At 37.3% G+C, this 22973-nt stretch overlaps 1 protein-coding gene across 4 annotated transcripts in view; it reads right to left on the bottom strand.

Annotated features, from left to right (window-relative positions):
• The window catches only part of TEX10 (testis expressed 10), a 49452-nt gene that overhangs the window by 9055 nt on the left and 17424 nt on the right, over positions 1 to 22973 (bottom strand). For all 4 annotated transcript variants that reach the window (XM_017527799.1, XM_017527801.1, XM_017527800.2 and 1 more), the window contains exons 6-11: positions 19268 to 19506; positions 18486 to 18621; positions 17149 to 17324; positions 15387 to 15564; positions 10551 to 10639; positions 9137 to 9270 (exon numbers count right to left, since the gene is read on the bottom strand). In XM_017527799.1, the coding sequence (XP_017383288.1) occupies positions 9137 to 9270; positions 10551 to 10639; positions 15387 to 15564; positions 17149 to 17324; positions 18486 to 18621; positions 19268 to 19506 (952 nt within the window). The remainder of the gene's footprint in view (positions 1 to 9136; positions 9271 to 10550; positions 10640 to 15386; positions 15565 to 17148; positions 17325 to 18485; positions 18622 to 19267; positions 19507 to 22973) is intronic.

The raw sequence follows: 22973 nt of genomic DNA, 5'->3' as shown, positions 1-22973 counted from the left end.
GCAACCTACTGATGATGTTAAGTGAGGACATACTGTATTTCTGTTGAGTACTACAACAGAAAGATCTGAGTGATGTGAACAAAGGCTAACAAAAGCTTTTTTGCCCACCTGATAGAGAAATGTATCACAAAAGAAATTTATGACCCAGAAAATACCAATATCCTGTTCAACTTAATTGTAACACTGCCTCCTACTCTCTAAAGGTAAAAGAGAAATCTGCACAGAAAGTAGTTACAAGTAAAACGCTAGTTTTTTGTTTGTTTGTTTTGAAACAGTCTTGCTCTGTTGCCCAGGCTAGAGTACAGTGGTGTTATCTTTGCTCACTGCAACCTCCACCTCCTGGGTTCAAGCAATTCTCTGCCTCAGCCTCTCGAGTAGCTGGGATTACAGGCCCCCACCACCAGCGCCCAGCTAATTTTTTTGTATTTTTAGTAGAGACAGGTTTCACCATCTTGGCCAGGCTGGTCTTGAACTCTTGACCTCATGATCCACCCACCTTGGCCTCCCAAAGTGCTGGGATTACACGTGTGAGCCACCACATCCAGCCAACCCCTAGCATTTTTAATTTCCTAAGCTCTTGGAAAAATGAGAAAAGTCAAGAACAGTACTAAGTCCTTCACAGATGTCAGTCACAGCACAAACTCCAGAATCTGATACAGTATGCTACCAAAAATGAAATATGTAGAAAAATCACATGAAAAAACAAGAATGGTGGAAGGAAGAATGCCACTCTAGGAAGGGAGAAGTCATTTAAGTTCAAGAGAACTGTCATCTAGCCCTGAAAAATCGAGACTTTTCATACTTATTATTTATAGATTTGAGATTGGGGGGACAGAAATGAACTGATCTATGTACTATTTCTCTATAAAATATCCTGTATATTGATATAACCCAGAGATTCTACTTGGTAACTTTTCTTTTACACCTGTAAGTAACAATGAGAAAAACCTCATTTCCAAGGCTATCTTCCTACTTCAAAGCAAACATGGTGAACATTTTCATCAATCAGAGGTAAACCACATTTGAAAAGTACACATTCAATAACGACCACTTCACTTCCCTTCTGCCTCCCCTTGCTGCCCTAAACAATTCAGTTCTAAAGCCAATGGGTGGGGCCAAACTTGGTAAACTTTGGCACTGGATTCAGTGGGAGTACGCAGATTGCCCAGAGTAGACTGCCCCTAAAAACCAGCATCCAAATGGAGACGAGAAGGGTGGCAGCAAAGGAAGACTGACTACAGAGAAACTGATCAGGTAAATATATTAAGTATAACTGGAGCCAGGAGAAAGCAGGTATGAAAAAGGCACAGGATGTAGCTAGAATAAATTCTGTGGTGGTGAATGACTATTTTATGTCCCATAGGAGGATATAGAGAAGCAACACCAAACAGCAATGAACACACCTCAATTCCACATGTTGGTTTCTAAATACCATTCTCCACTGTTCTTTGTAGAAAACTGGTCTGCCACAACTACTCTAATATAATCTCCTGTTTCACAAATCAGAAAACACTTGAACTTTCCCCAAGTATCATACCAAGAAAGTTACATGTGTTACCATAACCATCAGAGGTTGAGCTTTCCCTGAGAATTTACAAGTCACCATACAGACCCTGAGAGATAAAAGCAAGGTGAAAACCTAAAATGAATGCAAGATTTCAAGACCTGTAAGTAAACACAGTACCAGGCACTAATAAAAAGAGGACATCATTGGCATGACCCTAGCATTATGACCAGAGTCAAACAAAGCCATGAGGGAAATAAGTTAAATATCTATAAAATATATAGTCCCTAGAGACAGGAAGAGCATGAAGAGAATTCAACATAGAATGAATATATAAACTGAATAAATAAATTGGTATACCAACAACAACAAAAGAATTAGGTCATAACTTGAACCTAGAGACTACCCTGTTGAGAACACTGTCAAAACTATTTAACAGGTTGGGCGCAGTGGCTCACACTTGTAATCCCAGCACTTTGGGAGGCTGAGGCAGGTGGATCACAAGGTCAAGAGTTCAAGACCAGCCTGGCCAACACAGTGAAATCCCATCTCTACTAAAAATATAAAAATTAGCTGGGCGTGGTGGCAGGTGCCAGTAATCCCTGCTACTTGGGAGGCTGAGGCAGGAAAACTGCCTGAACCCAGGAGGTGCAGGTTACAGTGAGCTGAGATTGTGCCACTGCACTCTAGCCTAGGCAATAGAGCCAGACTCTGTCNAAAAAAAAAAAAAAACTAACAAAAAATAAAATCAGCTAAGTGAGAATATTACTTCAGATTATGCATGAACAAATGAAACCAAAATTACTTAGGATGACATAACTTTGCATTTTCACTGGACAAACACCTTTGAATGTTAAGAAACTTAAGAAATAAAGAATAGGGCTGGACACGGTGACTCACGCCTGTAATTCCAGTACTTTGAGAGGCCAAGGCATGCAGATCAGCTGAGGTCAGGAGTTCGAGACCAGCGCAGCCAACATGGTGAAACCCCGTTTCTACTAAAAATACAAAAATTAGCCAGGTGTGGTGGTACACGCCTATAGTCCCAGCCACTCAAGAGTCTGAGGCACAAGAATCGTTTGAACCCAGGAGATGGAGGTTGCACTCGGCTGACACTGTGCCACTGCATTCCAGCTTGGGCAACAGACTGAAACTGTGTCTCAAAAAAAATGAAATTAAAAAAAAAAGAGAGAGACAGAAATCAATAGATATGTAGTCTTCTTGTATGGTTTTGTTATCAGGTGATACTGGTGTCACAGAATGAATTAAGTATTCCCTCTTCTCTCCTTGATTTTTGGAAACAATTTCAGGAGACTTGGTAGTAGTTCTTCTTTGTACATTTGGTAGAATTTAGCTGTGAATCCATCTGGTCCTGGGGTTTTCATTCTTTGGAGATTTTTTTATTACCAATTTAACCTTACTATTCATTATTGGTCTGTTCAGATTTTCTGTTTCATCCTGGTTCAAACCTTGGGGAGTTATATATTTCCAGGAATTTATCTATTTCCTCTAGGTTTTCCAGTTTGTAGGTGTATAGTTGTTTGTAACAGTCTCTGTGCTGTGTGTCTCTAGCTGTTATGTCTCCTTTTCATTTCTGTTTTTGTTTATTTGCATCTTCACTATTCTTGCTTAGTCTAGGTACTAGCTATCAATTTTATCTTTTTGAAGTACCAATTTTGCATCCTGTTGATCCTTTGTATTGTTTTTGATCTCTATGTCATTTAGTTCTGCTCTAATCTTTGTTATTTCTTGTCTTCTGCTAATTTGGAGCTTGGTTTGTTTTTACTTTTCTAGTTCCTTGAGGTGCAATGTTAGGTTGTACTCTACTTTTTTGATATAGACATTTAATGCTATAAATTTCCCTCTCAGCACTGCTTTTCCTGTATCTCATGGGTTTTAGCATGATTTATTTCCATTTTCAATTGTTTCAAAATTTTTTTGAATTTCCATTTTAATTTCTTCGTTTACCCAGTAATTACTCAGGTGCATGTTGTTTAATTTTGCAATACATCAATGCAAAACAATGTGTTTGTGTTGTTTCTGAGGTTCTTGGTACTAATTTCTAATTTTATCCCACTTTGGTCTGAAAAGATACTTGGTATGATTTTGATTTTTTTTAATTTGTTGAGATCTGTTGTGACCTACCATATGGTCTATCTGAGAGACAGATAGTTCTATGTGCTAATGAGAAGAATGTATATTCTGCAGTTTCTCGAGTAGAATGTTCAGTAAATGTCTATAAAGTCTACTTGGTCTACAGTTCAATTTAAGTCCAATGTTTCTTTGTATTTTCTTTCTCAATGATCTAATGCTGAGAGTGGGGTGTTAAAATTGCACGCTGCCGGGAACGGCGGCTCACGCCTGTAATCCCAACACTTTGGGAGGCTAAGGTGGGCAGATCACCTGAGGTCAGGAGTTCGAGACCAGCCAGACCAACATGGAGAAACACCATCTCTACCAAAAATACAAAACTAGCCTGGCATCGTGACGCATGCCTGTAATCCCAGCTACCTAGGAGGCTAAGGCAGGAGAATTTCTTGAACCTGGAAGGCGGAGGTTGCGGTGAGCCGAGATCGTGCCATTGTACTACAGGACTGGGCAACAAGTGAGCAAAACTCTGTCCCCCGCCAAAAAAATACATTGGATTGCTCTGTATTTCTTCCTTTAGGTCTAGTAATACTAATGGAATCTGGGTGCTCTGGTGTTGGGTACATATATATTTAGAATTGTTATATCCTCTTGCTGAACTGATCCCTTCTTCATTACATAATTTTCTTTGTATTTTTTGAAACTGTTTTTGATTTGAAGTCTGCTTTACCTGTAAAGTATAGCTACTCCTGCTCACTTTTGGTTTCTGTTTGTATGAGTATCTTTTACCACCTCTCTAATCCCAACTTTCAGCCAAGAAAGTACTTTTTGGCTTTTGGGATTTTTTTTTTTTCTTTCAGCACTTTGATTATGTCATCCCATTGTCTTTTGGCCTGTAAGGTTTCCACTGAAAAGTCTGCTGTTAGTCTGATGAGATTTTCTTTATAAATAGCTAGACATTATTCCCTTGCTGATTTTAGAATTCTCTCATTTTGACTTTAGACAGTTTGATTATAACACGTCACAATGAAGTCCTTTCTGCAATGTATTTTCCTGAAGACTGCTGGGCCTTCTGTATCTGGATGTCTAAATCTCTTGCTAGGCTTGGAAAATTTTCATCAATTACTTTGTTGACTAGGTTTTCTAAGCTTTAAATCCTTCCCCTTGGGAATACCAATAATTCATAAGCTCAGTCACTTTACATAAGTCCCAAATGTCCTGTAGGCTTTGTTCATTCCTTTACTCCCTATGAACATGGACACAAAATTCCTCCACAAAATACTTGCAAATCAAATCTAAAAGCACATCAAAGATACTACACCATGATACAGTAGTTTCTATCTCAGGGGTGCAAGAATAGTTCAATATACACAAATCAATAAATGTGGTAATTCCCATAAACAGAATTAGGACAAAAACCATATGATCATTTCAAAAGACACAAAAAATCCATTTATTAAAATTCAGCATCCCTTCATGATAAAAACTCTCAATAACCTAGGCATAGAAGAAACACACCTCAAAATAATAAAGGCCATATGTGACAAACCCTCAGCCAACATCACACTGAATGGGGAAAAGTTGGAAGCATTTCTTGTAAGAAATGGAACAAGATTTCTTACAAGGATGCCCACTTTCACCACTCCTTTCAACATGGTACCGGAAGTCCTACCCAGAGCAATCTGGCAAGAGAAAAAAAAAAATAAAAGATATCCAAATTGGAAAAGAGTAAGTCGAATTATCCCTGTTTGCTGATATGATTATTTTTTAAGAGATGGGGTCTCATTCTGTTGCCCCAACTGGAGTTCAGTGGCACAGTAATAGTTCACTGCATCCTCAAACTCCTGGGCCCCAGCTATCCTAGTAGGTAGGGTATCCAGCCTTCCAAGTAGCTTGTACTACAGGTACATGCCACCACATCCAGCTAGATAGTGGTATGATCTTATATCTAGAAAAACTTAAAGATTACACACACAAAAAAAAAACAAATTTGAAAATGAAATCAGTAAAGTTTTCAAGATGTAAGATCAACTTATAAAAATCAGTACATTTCTATATACCAATACTATCTAGTTGAGAACAAAAATCAAGAAAGCAATCTGACTTATAACAGCTACAAAAAAAACCCTAGGAATAGGGGTGGGGGTGGGGAAAAAGAAAAAAGAGAAAAAACAAACCTAGGGATATATTTAACCAAGGAGGTGAAAGAACTCTACAAGAATAAGAAAACACTGATGAAAAAAAAAGTAGATGACACAAATGGAAAAACATCCAATGTTCACAGATAGGAAGACCGATATTGTTAAAATGACAACACTATCCAAATTAATCTTTAGATTAAATGAAATTTCTATCAAAATACCAATGTCATTTTTCACAAAATTAGAAAAAAAAAATCCTAAAAATATGGAACCAAAACAAGAGTCTGTATAGCCAAGCAATACTAAGCAAAAAGACCAAACCTGGAAGTATCACATTACCTGTGATACTTTACCTACAACGCTGTAGTAAACACAACATGGTACTGGCATAAAAACAGATGCATAGATCAATGGAACAGAATAAAGAACCCAAAAATAATGGCTCATATTTATAACCAACTCAGCTTTGACAAAGTCAACAAGAACATACATTGGAGATAGGACAACTTTTACAATAAATGGTGCTGGGAAAATTGGATTGCCATGAAGAATGTAACTGGATCTCCCTTAACAATATACAAAAATCAACTCAAGATGGATTAAACACTTAAATATAAGATGTGAAATTATAAAAATACCAAAAACCTAGAGAAAACTCTTCTGGACACTGATCTAGACAAATAATTCATGACTAACAGCCAAAAAGCACAAGCAACAAAAACAAAAATAGACAAATAGGATTTCATAACACTAAATAATTTCTACACAGAAAAATTAATTACCTAAGTAAACAGAAAACCTGCAGAATGGGAGAAAGTATAGGCAAACCATGCGTCGGACAGGAGACTAATATCCAAAATTTACAATACAAGAGGCTCAAACAACAACAAAAAATCAAATAATCCCATTAAAAAGTAGGCAAACGACATGAATGGGTACTTTTCAAGATGGCAAAATTGGCCAAAAAAGCACATGAAAAAATGCTCAACATCATCAATCATCAGAGAAATACAAATTAAAACCACAAAGAGTTATCACCTTACACCAATCAGAATTGCTATTAAGACAAAAAATAACAGGTATTAGTGAGGATGCAGAAAAGGGAACACTTATACACAGGTGATGAGAATGTCAATTAGTACACCCTCTGTGGAAATCAGTATAAAGATTTCTTGAAGAATTGAAAATAGAACTACCACCAGATATAGCACTCGCACTACTGAGTATGTACCAAATAAAAAGAAATAATTGGCTGGGCGTGGTGGCTCAAGCCTGTAATCCCAGCACTTTGGGAGGCCAAGGCAGGCGGATTACAAGGTCAGGAGAGTTCAAGACCAGCCTGGCCAAAAGAATGAAACCCTGTCTCTACCAAAAAAATATAAAAATTAGCCAGGCGTGGTGGCGAACCTGTAGTCTTGGATACTTAGGAGGCTGAGGCAGGAGAATCATTAGAGCCCGATGTGGGGGGGAGGGTCGGGGGGGAGGAGTGGCCGAGGTTGCAGTGAGCCCAGATTGCACCACTGCACTCCAGCCTGGGCAATAGCAAGATTCCGTCTCAAAAAAAAAATAATAATAATAATAATAATAATAATTACATCAAAAAGATTCCTATGTTTATTATATGTTTATTACAGGACTATTCACAATTTCCAATAGCAAATATATGGAATTGACCTAAATGTCCATCAACATATGCATAAAGAAAATATGACATTTACATACAATGAAATACTATTCAGCCATAGAAAAGAATAAAATCATGCCTTCTGCAGCAACACGGATGTAACTAAAGGCCATTATCTTAAGTGAAGCAAGTCAGACACAGACAAACAGCGAATATTCTTCCTTGTAAATGGGAGCTAAATAATGTCTACTCATGCACATAGAGTGTGAAATGACAGACAATAGAGACGGAAAAAGGTGAATGGGTGGGAGCGGTGAATGACAAGAAATTACTTAATGGGTACAGTGTATGTACATTGTTGGGTGACAGATACTCTCCGATACCTGATCTTGCATGTAACAAAACTGTAATTGTACCCCATAAATTTACTTACATACACAAGAGAATAAAAATAAACTTAAGAACTTAGAAATGAAACAAATCCTTAGTATTAATGTTTGTGATATTTTCTGTGTGTTTAGCGTAAGTATTTATAGCATTTAAGACAAAATTTTGCCTATTAGGGTAAAAGATCAGCCTTATAATTCCAATTTAAAACATATCAGCAGCTGGGCATGATGGCATATGCCTATAGCCCCAAACTACTCAGAAGGCTGAGGCAGGAGGATCACTTAAGCCCAGGAATTCGAGGCCAGCCTGAGGAAAACAGCAAGATCTCTAAAAAACAAAACACCAAACCAAACCCCAAAACAGAAATGAAAAACTTTTTATAGTCAGTAGTTAGTTAATTTAGACTTGTGGTTTTAATTTGAAGTTTCATTAAGTAGTACTAAAACATATGATTTTCCACATTTATATGTTTAATTTATTAGGTATCTCTAAGATTTACTTCAATCATATGTGAAAGTTTGTCAGGAAACTGAAGTATTTCACAAATACTGTTAAGGTTATTCAAGAAAGTAAAAAAGTTAAGTTTGTAAAAGGAATAAAATTAAATCAAAGTCCTCTTTTAAATGTTCAAATTTACGTAAAAAATAAGACTTGTAGGCAGCCAGGTGTGGTGGCTCACGCCTGTAATCCCAGCACTCTGGGAGGCAGAGGTGCAAATCATCTGAGGTCAGGAGTTTGAGACCAGACCAGCCTGGCCAACACTGTGAAACTCTGTCTCTACTATAAATACAAATTAGCCAGCTGTTGTGGCGCATGCCTGCAATTCCAGCTACCTGGGATGGAGAGGCTGAGGCAGGAGAGTTGCTTGAACCAGGGAGACGGAGGTTGCAGTGAGCTGAGATAACACCACTGCACTCCAGCCTGGGTGACAAGAGTGAAACTCTGTCTCAAAAAATAAAAATAAAGTAAGACTTGTAAACCAAACTTCAAAACTTAAAGAATTTGGGTTTTAAATTTAATTTTAATAAGCTACATAGTAATTCTTAAAACCAAAGGAACTGGTGAATAATCTTCCATTTAAAAAGTCACCTTCAAGGATACCAACTCTTAAGTTTTACCTTCAAAAACTCAAATTCTTCCTCTTACATAATGTTTTCCTCTTTTAAAAAGATGGATCTATCATTCAAATTGCTGATTTGTTCTGTTCTAGTGGCATAATTTATAAAAGAACATTTTCCTTTTCAAACTTACTTCTACCCAAGATTATAAGCACTTGTAAACAAGTATCTTTGAAAAGATCTCACACAAGGCAACTGATATATGGTAACTGTTTCTGGTTGATGAACTGAATTTTAATAATTACCAGTTTCTTTTTAAATAAGTTATTACCTCTGTTACATCCCAGTGGTGTAAAAATTGATCCAAATCTGTAAGGTACAGAAGCACAGGGGAAAGCTGTGTCTGGATGACATGAGGAACTCCTCGAAGGCTCTGAAGCCAAGTCAGCTCCTCTTTTGAAAACCCTAATTCAGGTAACAAAGAAAGCCAATTAAAAAAAAAAAAGGCAGTGACATTTCTCATAATTTTTTAAAAAACAGAGATGACATGTCTTCAAGTGAACATCCTTTAAGCTACCTTGTTTACTCTGAGCTTCTGCATTTCATGCATGTTTTTTATATTAAAAAAAATAAAATGCTATCAATGGAGGCAGTTAAATTCATATAATTATATAAAAGATTTGATGAGACTCGATCTATACTATAGCAAGAAACAGGTTTTACCCCTTTTACTAGGGTTTTGACACTTTTACTTAAAGTGAAAGACATAAAATCTTTCCAATTAATGGTAGGTTTAAAAGCGAATGTGCAAGTAAAAGCAATAATATACTCCTACATATATATCAAATGCCTTAGGTTTTTAGATAATAATCCTTCAAATGTCTTAAAACTGCCCTATCCCCCTGTTTTTACTTTGACAATACGTGTATAGTTCATTTAACAATTTCTGGTTCCCCTTACCACCTCTATTACATTTGGCCTGACCTACACAACCAACCTGCCAAAGTCCCTCCTGAAAGGTAGTTCTCAGAATGATCAGAATACCACCGATGTGGCCCAGCATTATCTACCTTGATGTTCAAATACTATACTTCTGTAAGCACAACCTAAACAGGCATTGTCTACTTTGAATGCCGCGCCATAGTACTGACTCTCAATGAGCTTTCTAAAACCGCTAAAAACTTTTTGACAAGTACTATTATTAACAAAGCCATCTCAAATGTATACTTTCAAAAATATACAACAAACATATAGGAGTTTACGTGTATCTTCTGAAATATTTATTTTGCTGGATTCAGCACAGTATTGGAATTGCCTAGTTCTTTTTGGATTCTGACACTGTATTAACTCTCCTAATTTCAAGTCTTCAGAGAATTTCAAAGAATCCCATTATTATCCAAGTATAAAATGAAAATATTCAAATAATACAATTATTTAAAGTAACAGTAATACATCAAACTTAAAAATACAATAACATGACATTCAAATAATGTTCAGGGTTTTAATACTCATACTGTAAGAGATTTAAAGACAAATCATCCATTTTCCTGCCTCAGGAGCCTAACAATGTAGGTCAGAAATATTCCTTCAAAGATTTCCACTTACTAATCACAAAACTCATTCCAAGATAGAATATTTATCATCTTCAAAACTGAACCAAACCAATAAAATGTCAAATCTTAAGAGGAGAATTATGATTCATATTAGGTTTTTTCTTTTTTAGTCCGGCATGTGAATGCGGTTACCTGTAAGTGTGGAAAACAAGAAGCTGAAATAGTCCACATCACTCATCAACCAGTCTTTAGCTGAATACTTCCACCCAGAAAATGATGATCTATAACAAACAATGGGAGAACTATTACCAGAAGTGACCAAGCTGACAGACTTTTCAAAGGCAGCATAGTACATAACCATTTATCTTTACTGAAAACAAGTTTCATGTAGTAGCTCAAAATAAAACCCCTAGTATGCATTGTATTAATTGTATATTCAAGGGCTCAAGTACCATAGCAGGAAAGTTTGAAATTCAAGCATATTAATATAAAGTTTCATTAAAAAGCATACTTGATCAATATATATAGTACGACAGAAAATTTCCATCCCATTTGAAAATCAGACTCTAAGAAGCCAAGATAAAGTTTTGCTTTTCAGTAGTAGGTTCAGCTGCTATGTATTTACTATTTGATTTTTATAGTCTTAGCCTCAGTAAGCGAGTTAAGTTTAAATAAGCTTCAGCTTCCTACATAACTAAGCAAAAGTATCTTAATTAGGCAAAGAAAATATAAAGCAACTATGTGTTCTTATTCTTAGCAAAGTTGTATTTCACAATACAACTTTATTGTATTTCACAATAGTGCAGCTAAGGTATTGGCAGAGGACTCAAAAGGAATTGCTAAATGTAAAGCAGCTCCTCATTAAATGAGGATTATTTGGTTCCTGCTATGAGATCAGTTTCTAGTGTTTCCTTTAAAAATCCCCTTCACAGTAAGGCTGGAAAGAACGAACAAATGTCAACTATGGGTATTGCAAAAAGGCTGAAAATATACAGACAAGCTGATACTAAAAATTTTATCACAGACATCTGAATAAATATCAAACAAATTTAGGGGCTTCTAATTCACCTATAAGTGCTTATTCTTTTTTTTTTTTTTTTTGAGAGGGAGTTGCGCTCTTTTTGCCCAGGCTGGAGTGCAATGGCACGACCTCGGCTCACTGCAACCTCCACCTCCTGGGTTCACATTCTCCTGCCTCAGCCTCCCAAGTAGCTGGGACTACAGGTGCCTACCAGCCCACCACCACGCCCCGCTAATTTTTGTATTTTTAGTAGAGACAGGGTTTCACCACGTTGACCAGGCTGGTCTTGAATTCCTGACCTCAGGTAATCTGCCCACCTCGGCCTCCCAAAGTGCTGGGATTGGCCTTATTAATATTCTTAAGGAGGGGACAGACGTAAAATAGCGAAAACACTTTTCTTGAGTATCATTCCCACGTGATAAGCAAAGGTTTATGAAGGCAACAGCACAGGCTAAAGGGGTTATAAAAAGCATAGATGCTCAACAGAAAGAAGTACAAAATAGGGGTTAGAAAACAATTATCCTCTTGAACCCAATAAAAACAGGAAACAATTGTGCCATCCAGTGGCCAAAAGGGGAGCAAACTTATTTAACAGCCTATTTAAAATTCTGACCTTGTGAAAAGTGATAAATGACAAGCAATATATCACACTTTCTTTAAAACTATTAAAACCATACACACTTTCCAAGCCTGAACACTTCTGCGAGTAAAAGAGGGTGCTGGCGCTAATTATGCTGGGCCAAAAGGAGTAAAATGGAACTGTTCCCAGCAGACCAGGTCATATTTATATTCACCCTATTTAAAACCCAAACCAACTTCTTAATGCAAGTCAATCTCTCCTTCCTCAGAGATTTTATATAACACCAAAGAGCATCTTTCCATATTTATGCTTTATGTTCCCCCAATCTGGCTATAAATAAACCGGGGTAGAGGGGTAAGAACTGAGAAAAGGCCACTGGATATTGCTATGGAACACCACAAGTAGAATGGTATGAGGAAAATGTCAGATTCTAAAATACTGTAACTGGTTGGTAAAAAGGTAGAGACAGCAATTCTAAACACATTTTTGAAAAGCTGAGAGAAAATAAACACAAACGATTTCTAGCTGATGGGTTTTTAACACATGGAATCCCTGCTTATGTGGTACATGTCCTGCCATTAGACAAATGCTTTAACAGAGATGGCAAGGCATCAGAACTACACAAATTGAGTTAAACTTGATCTCACAGACCAATTAACGTGACAAGATAAAAATCAGCAATGAGTAAAGGAGTATTTCAGAAAATTTAATCTGGCAGCAGTGCACACGATGCATGGGACTGAGAAGTAACATTATAAGAGTGTTAAGGGGGAAATAATTTTTCAATGGGCTATTTTATAGTCATGGTCAAGAAGACGAGGTATTATAAAGAGAAAACTAAAGATATGAAGTAACCCAACGTATGTCTGAATGAACTAAACTTAGTCTTTTTTTTAAGAGTCTCCCTCTGTCACCCAGGTTGGAGTGCAGCGGGACAATCTCAGCTCACTACAACCTCCGCCTTCTGGGTTCAAGCAATTCTCCTGCCTTAGTCTCCTGAGTAGCTGGGATTACACGCACAAGCCACCACGTCCAGCTATTTTTGAATTTTTAGAAGAGAGGGGGTTTCACCACATTGCTCTTGCTGGTCTCAAACTCCTGACCTCAAGGTGTTCTGCCCGCCTCAGCCTCCCAAAGTACTGGGCTTACAGGCGTGAGCCACCACACCTGGCCAGTTTTAAATTATGACCCTACGAAAAGGGATAAAATGATAGTGCCATGGGCTCAAGAAGGCTGAAATTTTGTATTCTTTTTAAAAAGAGACTACTTGGGCAGGTGCAGTGGCTCATGTCTGTAATTCCAGCATTTTGGGAGGCCAACATAGGCAGATCACCTGAGGTCAGGAGAGTTCGAGACCAGCCTGACCAACATGGAGAAACCCCATCTCTACTAAAAATACAAAATTAGCCAGGCGTGGTAGCACATGCCTGTAATCCCAGTTACTCAGGCAGCTGAGGCGGGAGAATCGCTTGATCCTGGGAGGCAGAGGTTGCAGTGAGCTGAGGTCCCGCCACTGCACTCCAGCCTGGGCAACAAAAGCAAAACTCCACTTCAAAAAAAAAAAAAAGAGAGGTGGTAATAATATACCTATATAGAGAGAAGTCTACTAATAGACTCTGTACAAACACTAAAATTAAAATTTAATTTGGTACTTTTAACTATAATGAAAATCGTTTAATTACAAGTCCATATTATCAATATTTGTAAAATGAATATATTTTCCCAACTCTTGCCACAAATCTCCACAAAAAGTAAAAAAAAAAAAAATTAAAAAATTAAAAATTTTAAAAAACATCCTTGACAGAAGTTACTAAACATAAGCGAACAGATGTTGATGAAGACATCAAATGCATCTTCCAAGGAGAATCAATTTCAAGAAATTGAAAGGGTGATTGAACTGAACTGAATGTTAAGTTACATCCAAGGAACAGAGTGCCCTCTACTGGAATTCAAATAAAAAACCTCTTAAATTATAGAAAAAAACATTTAATTTTTAAAAGGCCTAGCATTTTGCTTACATGAAACAAAGTGCAGTTTCTTCATCTCTAAAAACGTGAGAAACTAATCAGTATTTAAAATTCTTTTAAAATATGATCAGGCCCCTCAAATGTGCATATACAACAAAGAAAGAGGCTGGGAGCAGTGGCTCACGCCTGTAATCCTAGCACGTCAGGAGGCCGAGGCAGGTGAATCATGAGGTCAAGATATTGAGACCATCCCGACCAACATGGTGAAACCCTGTTTATACTAAAAAACAAAAATGAGCTGGGTATGGTGGCACGTGCCTGTAATTCCAGCTACTCAGGAGGCTGAGGCAGAAGAATGGATTGAACCTGGTAGGTGGAGGTTGCAGCGAGCCGATATCACACTATTGCACTCCAGCCTAGCAACAGAGCGAGACTCCATCTCAAAAAAAGGAAGAAAAAGAAAAAAACAAAATCTTGAATTTTTAAATACAAATGATATTCTATTTATATGTTTTGCTCTCTATTTTGGTAAAAGGAAACTTTATTGTCAGTTATGAAGCACACCTCCAGTGACCAGAGCCAAATGTCTGTCCTATACTGGTATGAAGAAAGCCTACTAAGAGTAAGCTACCCTTAATTACCTGAGATAGGGGATCTAGACAAGAACTTTTCAACTGCAGCCTAGATTTCTTTTTTTTTTTTTTTTTGATGTGGCCTAAAACCACATCAGACCCTTCCCATGAGCCACAACCAGTAACACTGCAGAATACTAAAATATTATGACTGAAGATATATATACACAAGGATACTTCCAACACAAACAATATAAAACCTTTCAGAGTAAAATAGCACAGCCACTATGGAAAATGGCATGTAGAGCTAGCTACTTGGGAGGCCAAGGCGGAGGATCTCTTGACCCCAAGCCTTCAAGGCTGCAGTTAGCTATGATCATGCCACTGCACTCGAATGTGGGCAATAGAGTGAGACCTCATCTCTTAAAATATTAAAACTTTTTAAGAAAGGTTAAAATGGTAAATTTTACGTTTATTAAACCACCAGAAAAAAAAAGTGAGAGATTACAAGTGATTCCTGGTCTCAGTTCACGAGCTTATTTAATTCGCCAGTGACATTAAATTCATCTGTATTGCAATTCCATAACAACAAAGGTTTGAAGTAGGACACTCTTACCTACCAAAAAATCCCTTATTATGCACACTTTTGAAAATTCCATTTCAACCCTTATTGCAACCTAATAAAAATCATTATAAACAAGTAACTTGAAACAGTCTTACTCTTATGAACTTACTCTACATACTGATATCAACAGAGTTGTAATTGTTGCATTAAGAGTAAATGAAGTAATGTAGTGTATGTGACTTCAAAAGCCTTCCGTAATTCACAAATTACCAGTAAAAGAGGGAGATTATACACTTCAAATATAGCTCACTTGAGCATGCTACCTCATGTGCAGTATCCCGATAAGCATGGCAGCCAAACTTGAACTGAGTCTTCCCATAATACAGCAACGACTTAACCGAGAAAGCAAATCAGTAGGCAGATTGGGTAGGAAATATACAAGCTGAACCAAACGTTGCTGAGAGTCTGCAGGGAGAACCACCATAGTGCCTTCTTGTGGATCTAGTGAGGTGGACAGACATATTAAAATCAACTATGATAAAGCAGATCAATGACTTCCATTGAATTACAGGCTAACATTTTATGCTAAATATCCATTACTTAAAAGCATAATTATATTACTGTCATAAGGCACATATGCACAGCTTGTTATGCTACTGCACAAAACACCAAACATAATTTATTTAAAGATTTAATATCCAAGTGTCTTTTTAGAAATAAAAACTTTCATGGGAGTAAAGAGGAAAAGAGATTGGGCACAAAGAAAACAAGCAATTTTGTTAAACAGTGACAATTATAACATCAACCTGACTTATGGTAAAAGAGTTTGTTTGCTGTGTGTGTGTATATATATATACACCTACATATATATGACCAATATTGAAAGATACGTATTTAAAACTATAACCCACAAAAGTGGAAACCACTCAAATGTTCATCACTAGACAAATGGGTAAATACCTGTGGCATATCCACACAATGAAATGCTACTCAACAATAAAAAGGAATAAAGTATTGATACTTGCTGCAACATGGATAAATCTTGAAAATATTATGCTAAGTGAAACAAGCCAGACACAAAAGGCCCAATGTTATATAATTCCACTTATAAGAAATATCCACGATAGGCAGATCCATATAGACAGAAAGTAGGTAAGTGATTTTCAGGGGCTGAGGGAAGGAAGGAATAAGGCTAAACTACTTATCAGTACAAATTTATTTTTGGAGTGATAAAAATGTTTTGGAATTAGATAGTGGCGAGAGTTGCACAATCTTAGGAACGTATTTTTTTATTTCATTTTTTTTTTTTTTTTGAGACAGAGTCTCACTCTTGTTGCCCAGGCTGGAGTACAATGGCATAATCTCGGCTCACTGCAATCTCCACCTCCCAGGTTCAAGCGATGCTCCTGCCTCAGCCTCCTGAGTAGCTGGGATTACAGGCACACACCACCAAGCCCAGCTAATTTTTGTATCTTTAGTAGAGGCAGGGTTTCACCATGTTGGTCAGGCCGGTCTTGAATTCCTGACCTCATGATCCACCAGCCTTGGCCTCCCAAAGTGCTGGGATTATAGGTGTGAGCCACCACGCCCGGCCAGGAATATATTTTTAAAAATTCATTGAACTGTACATTGTAAAACAGTGAATTTTATGGTATGTGAATTATATCTCCATAATTATATACATACATACATCCCAGTTATGTTTTAATAATTTTGCTTAAAATATTACTTGTCAGTTCCAGAATAAAGAATATAAAGTCATACAAGATATTCATTATGATTAAATAATAAAGATATGTCTTGCCAAAGGAATTTTTAAGTATCAGATTAGTTTTGAATTTATGAATAGCAAGTAGTTTGAAAGACAATTTAAGAATGTAATAAGCATCTAGAATCATTAACCTTTTATATTCTAATAAATAATACTACTGAAAATGAATTTACTGGCTGATGTTTTGTTTTGGCAATGGCATCACTAATTTAGACTAACCGACAGGCAAACCTACAGAGCGCCTCTTAAAAACTTCTTTTGTATATCAGGGTGGACCGATGACTACCTACACCATTAAATAAACAAACTCTTACCATAAATTCGGAGGGCGGTAGCTTGTAAACTCTTCAGTAATTCTTTATTTGCTCGTGCTGCAGCAGTATGAATGATGTCAATAAGCTGTGTGGAGAGCTCAGGATTTCGGGAGCCAAGATGAGCAAGTTGCAACGGTAAACCAGCCAGCCAACGGGATAACACTTTACTACGATATCTTAGAAAGACCAAGGAAGAATAAAATGTAATTCTTAAAGACAAGGAAAATAATTTAAACAACAAAAAAAATTTAAACCAACACATCACAAAGTGACTAATTATGTACAAATAATAATACATTATTCATTTAAACATTTGAGAACCTACAAGATGCCAGCATTATCTTCCAAGGCTTTACCCACTAAATTAATGTTAATTGGGGGCAATATCTAAGTTATATTTTTATTTTGAAGGATAAAGACACTTAACTGAACTATTTATCCTAACTGGTGTTACTGTATATTAACAAATGTACAATACATTCACCGTAAGTTGCTTCGACACAAAATGGCTTCAAACTTGTGCTATTTTATTCCTTGAGAAAACTTGGTAGAGTGCAAATGTCTTATAATAAACATTTTTACTAGGTCCCCTGAGAGATTGATGATTCTATCATGGACTCTGCTATCAAGACAGACCTGAACTTAAGTCTCAGCTCTACTACACATTAGCTACGTAATACTCACCAATTTATTTATTTTCTGCTTCCTTCTGTAAAATGGGAGCTAACAGTAATCTACCTCACATTAGCAGTATGAAAATTACTGAGGTTATGTAAAGTACTGGCTTAAAGTAAATACTAGAATGTTACAGCTACCTATGTATGTTGAGGTATCCCAAATCTTCATCTTCCTCTCAAACATTTCTGACCTATATCAAATAAACCTCAAATCTGCCTTACTGAAAAATTCCTGAGTTGCACTCTTTTGTTGTCTCTCTGGTAGCACCAAGCTGGGCCAGAAACTTTCTCATTTTCTACTGCCCTCACTCTTATCCTATATGCCTCAATATGTCACCAATGGCTAGAAATTCAACCTCCATAATTTGTAAGGAAAGAGAAGAGGCTGAGGTTGTTACAACTGTTCCTTAGCTGCAAGTGGGCAGGTAGAAATGTACGCCTAAGCAGTCTTTTATTTGTTCAAATATGGGCATAACGTTTACTGCCACTATTATGTAGGCTTCTTATAAAATTTTATATCATTTCTTAAATGCAAGCAAGTAGGATTAAAAAGAATAAACTTCTCCAAAGATTTAATCTCTCTAAAATTATTTAAATATTTAAACAAACTACAGAAAAACTCAGCAAGAGAAAAAGAAAGGAAAAATAACAAGATTTTACCTGAATCTACAAGATCTCAGTTCTTCTGTCTGATAGATTTTACTGAAAAACTTCAATAACAAAGTTCGAACTGGAAGGATAAGGCCCCTCTGCTGATATAATGTATAAACTGCCTTAATAAGAGTCTCTGTGTCCTCTATAAACAGAAAGAAAACAACTTGCATATGAATAAAAAAAGGTTTCTTTAACAGTCCCCAAATTCCTCTGAATGCACAGAAGGACTTTACTTTGCTCCTATGGCAAAGCCAATTTTAGCCACAAACTGACAACTTCCATTGAAGTCCTACAGCAATGGCTTAATAAAAATGTCAAACCAATCAGTAGCTACACTATAAATTTTCTTAAGAACAAACCTAGGAATGACAAAAAACAAGATATTAGAAACACGATTTAGATGGGAACCAAACAGGAAAGCTTTGTTTTGAATCAAAGTCACTCTAAAACTGACTTAATATAACTTAACTTCAAGCTAGAAGAAAGGTAGAGACAGGGAAGATTCATTCCATATGAATCAAAGGGAAAAGTTCTCAATTTCTAGTCAAACTAGATCAGAAGATGGTAGAAATCTTTATCAATTTGCTTCAGAGTAGACCTACCCACTTAGAGATACTCTGAGCCATAAACAATTTTAGTGTTCAAGTAGACAGTAGCTACCTTTTATGGCTCGAATATAATTAGCCTGACTACATGGAATGTTTAGAAGTCGTCATTTCAAAGCTAGACCTTAAAATAGCATACGTAAGAGCTCTACTCTTAAATGAGGACAAAGTAGCATCACGTACCTCTGTTTGGTTGTATTTGCATTAACCTCCAGGATACTCCAAGCAATCTGTTCAGTTGCTTACTATTTAGCCTAGAGCCATCTTCAAGGGTCTCTGTTACAAATTTCCTTATCATTTCTATCCAACTGCAATCCTTTTGCAAAGTTGTGGCATTTGCCAGGGAGACCATGATATCAGACAGTGTTAAATTCAGTAAGAGATGATCTATGTTATTGGAGAGAACTGTGCAATGCTTGATGCTAGAAACAAACAAAGACACACACATCTATAAAGTGTTACATCTACCATGCCTGCTTCATTAGGATACTTCAAATAACCTATCAGTGGAATTTTTTAAAAATTCCCTTCTAGAATTAATAGATGGCAAGTAGATAAGTACATAAACAAGATTTAGGCCACAGTTCTATAAATAAACCATTTCATTATGGAATCAGAGTTGTTCAAAGAAGGTATAAATTAGAGTGTATACAGCTCAATTCATTACTCAAGGTGCTATACACGCAAAATGTAAATGCCCTTATGTTTTGCTTGGGGACTTGAAAGATAAGACTTAAAAACCCTGACACACCTGATTTCTTTTAAAGGAGATACTTATATTTGGATGGAAATCACAGTAGATCTTGGTTCTGCTTTTAACTTATCATCTGACTTAAAAGAATCACTAGTCCTTCCTGGCCATAACTTTCTCACATGTGTAATAGGGAGACATATCCAGGTAAGCACTGATTTGAAAGAATTTTATAATTCACATATGAACATCAGTTTATTCACTCTAGCCAAACAAAACACAATTTCAAAAAACCTCACGTATTTAAATAAAAACAAAATTTGCAACTTAAACATACTCATTTCAGACTGTAGTATATTCAACAGCAGAGCTTATTTCTTTCATGTTTCAAAAACATAAAGCTGGCTGAGCATGGTGGCCCATGCCTGTAATCCCAGTGTTTTGGGAAGATGAACTAGGAACACTGCTTAAGGCTAGGAGTTAGAGACTAGCCTAGGAAACACCGCGAGACTCCATCTCTCCAGAAAATAAAAAGAAAATTAAGGCCGGACACAGGGGCTTACCTGTAATCCCGACACTTTGGGAAGCCGAGGTAGGTGGATCACCTGAGGTCAGGAGTTCAAGACCAGCCTAACCAACATGGTGAAAACCCATCTCTACTAAATACACAAAAAAATTAGCCAGGTATGGTGGCATATGCCTGTAATCCCAGCTACCTGGGAGGCTGAGGCAGGAGAATCACTTGAACCCAGGAGGCAGAGGTTGCAGTGAGCCAAGATTGTGCCATTGCACTGCAGCTGGGCAACAGGAGCAAAACTCCATCTCAAAAAAATAATAAAATTAGTCAGGCATGCTGACAAGTGCCTATAGTCCTAACTACTCAGGAGACTGAGGTAGGAACATCACTTAAGCCCAGGAGTTTGAGGTTACAGTGAGCTATGATCACACAACTGCACACCAACCTGGGCAACAAAAGAGAGACCCTATCACTAAAAACAAAACATAAAAATGTAAAGTTAACTAAAGCCATAAATATCACAAGCCAATCAATTTTTTTTTTTTTTTTTTTGAGATGAAGTCTCAACTCTGTCTCCCAGGCTGGAGTGCAGTGGCATGATCTTGGCTCACTGCAACTTCTGTCCTCCCAGGTTCAAGCGATGCCTCATCCTCCTGAGTGTGGGATTACAGGTGCATGCCACCATGCCCGGCTAATTTTTTGTATTTTTAGTAGAGATGGGATTTCACCATGTTAGCCAGGATGGTCTCAATCTCCTAACCTTGTGATCTGCCCGCCACAGCCTCCCAAAGTGCTGGGATTACAGGCATGAGCCACCGTGCCCAGCCAATCCAATCGACTTTAAAGGAAAAGATTAATCCCAGTTAGGCTTGAGCAAGGACACAGTAGTAAGGAACCACAAATATATGAGAAGGGAAATAAAAGAAATCTGGCATTATCGAGCATCAAATATAAGACCAGGAATGACAAATGAGACTGGAAAGGTAAAATGGAACCAGATTATAAAGAGCCAGAGGCTAAGGACATCAGAATTAATTCTGTAAGCAAGGGAGTAACATGGTCGCAAACTTCCTTCAGAGAGATGATTGTGTGGATACAAAGGGGAAAATCAGAGTTACAGGCTATAAACAAGCAGTTATGGGGCTACTACAGCACTCCAAGCAAGAGTTGGCAAGTCCAAGAACCAGGGTCAATACTGGTATGAACTGGAAGAAGGAGGGCATTTAGAAAGAACAAAAATTAGCCAGATTTAAAATGTGCTTAAATATATACAAATATATGAGCCTGAAGATGGTGGAGACAGGAGTAGTAGTCATCAAGGATTCTAGCATTAGTGATTAAATTGATAGAGATGATGAAGAAAAAGGGGCAGAGAGATTCAGAAATTAATTCTACGTTGGATATGTTGAGCCTAAAGTATCCTAATCAATTCCAGATGAAGATGGCCAACAATAACTCAATGTACAAGTCTCACACTGGAAGAAGTATGAGCTATTTAATAGAAATGACCCATATGACCACTCCTAGTGGCAAAGAAAGCTAGGAAATCTAGTTTTTATTTTGTGTAGTGATACATCCAGAAGAAAATTAGGAGTCCTATCATTAAGAAAAGAGATAATAAACACTGGGATGGACTTGCAACACTTCCTCTACACAGGTAGAGCTTTGAAAAATTTACCCTAATTTTATCTCAAGCAGCATAATCTATTATGATCCAGAAAGTCTCAATGTACATCTGCAAACCTGAGAGAGTTTCTTCTGCTCCTCCAATAACATATACACAAATTTTAAAGACTAAATATACCAACCAACAATTCTAGGAGGAAGGCAGATCTCTGATGAAGCTTCAATTTTTCAATTTCCAGTAAAGGTAGTATAGATAATTATAATCTTGCTGAAAATATCTAGAAGTGCAAGATTCCAGGACTCAAGGTTTAGTCCTGAGGGCAACTGCCAGTTCCAAAGAAAAAAGCTGCAAAACTAAGGCAAACTTTTAGTGGCTTCACAAAAAAAGGAAGTCAAAAGTCAAAGCCTAGGACCTGCCAAGACATCTCTTTTTTTTTTTTTTGAGAGCGTGTTGCTCTGTCACCCAGGCTGGAATGCAGTGGCATGATCCGCCCACCTCAGCCTCCTGGGTAGCTGGGATTCCAGGAACACACCACCACACCCAGCTAATTTTGTATTTTTAGTAGAGATGGGGCTTCACCATGTTGGCCAGGCTGGTCTCGAACTCCTGACCTCAAGTGATCTGCCCGCCTCAGCCTCCCAAAGGGCTGGGATTACAGGTGTGAGCCACTGTGCCGGGACAACGTCCCTAACCTAAGCTTGGCCCTTAAAGGTTTCTCTCCCAGGGAAGTAAAAACCAGTCTTAAGATAAACCTGAATCCTAGTTCTGCATCATTCTAGCAGTTTAAGGAATAATTACTCCTCATCTATAGATTCAACACAATTCCAATCAAAGTTCTAGCAAGCTATTTAATTGCTGACAAATTGATTCTGAAGTCTATATGGAAAGGCCAAAGACCCAGAATACTAAACACAAGACTAAAGCAAAACAAGCTGGGCATGGTGACTCATGCCTGTAATCCCAACATTTTGGGAGGCCAAGGCAGGAGGATCTCTTGAGCCCAGAAGTTCAAAATCAGCCTGGGCAACATAAGGAGGCCCCACCATTAAAAAAA

Source organism: Cebus imitator, unplaced genomic scaffold (genome assembly GCF_001604975.1).
Source record: "Cebus imitator isolate Cc_AM_T3 unplaced genomic scaffold, Cebus_imitator-1.0 Scaffold51, whole genome shotgun sequence".
In the NCBI taxonomy this organism is placed as follows: Eukaryota; Metazoa; Chordata; class Mammalia; order Primates; family Cebidae; genus Cebus; species Cebus imitator.
Note: the sequence above shows the minus strand (reverse complement) of the source record. Positions and strands in the feature narration are given on the sequence as shown.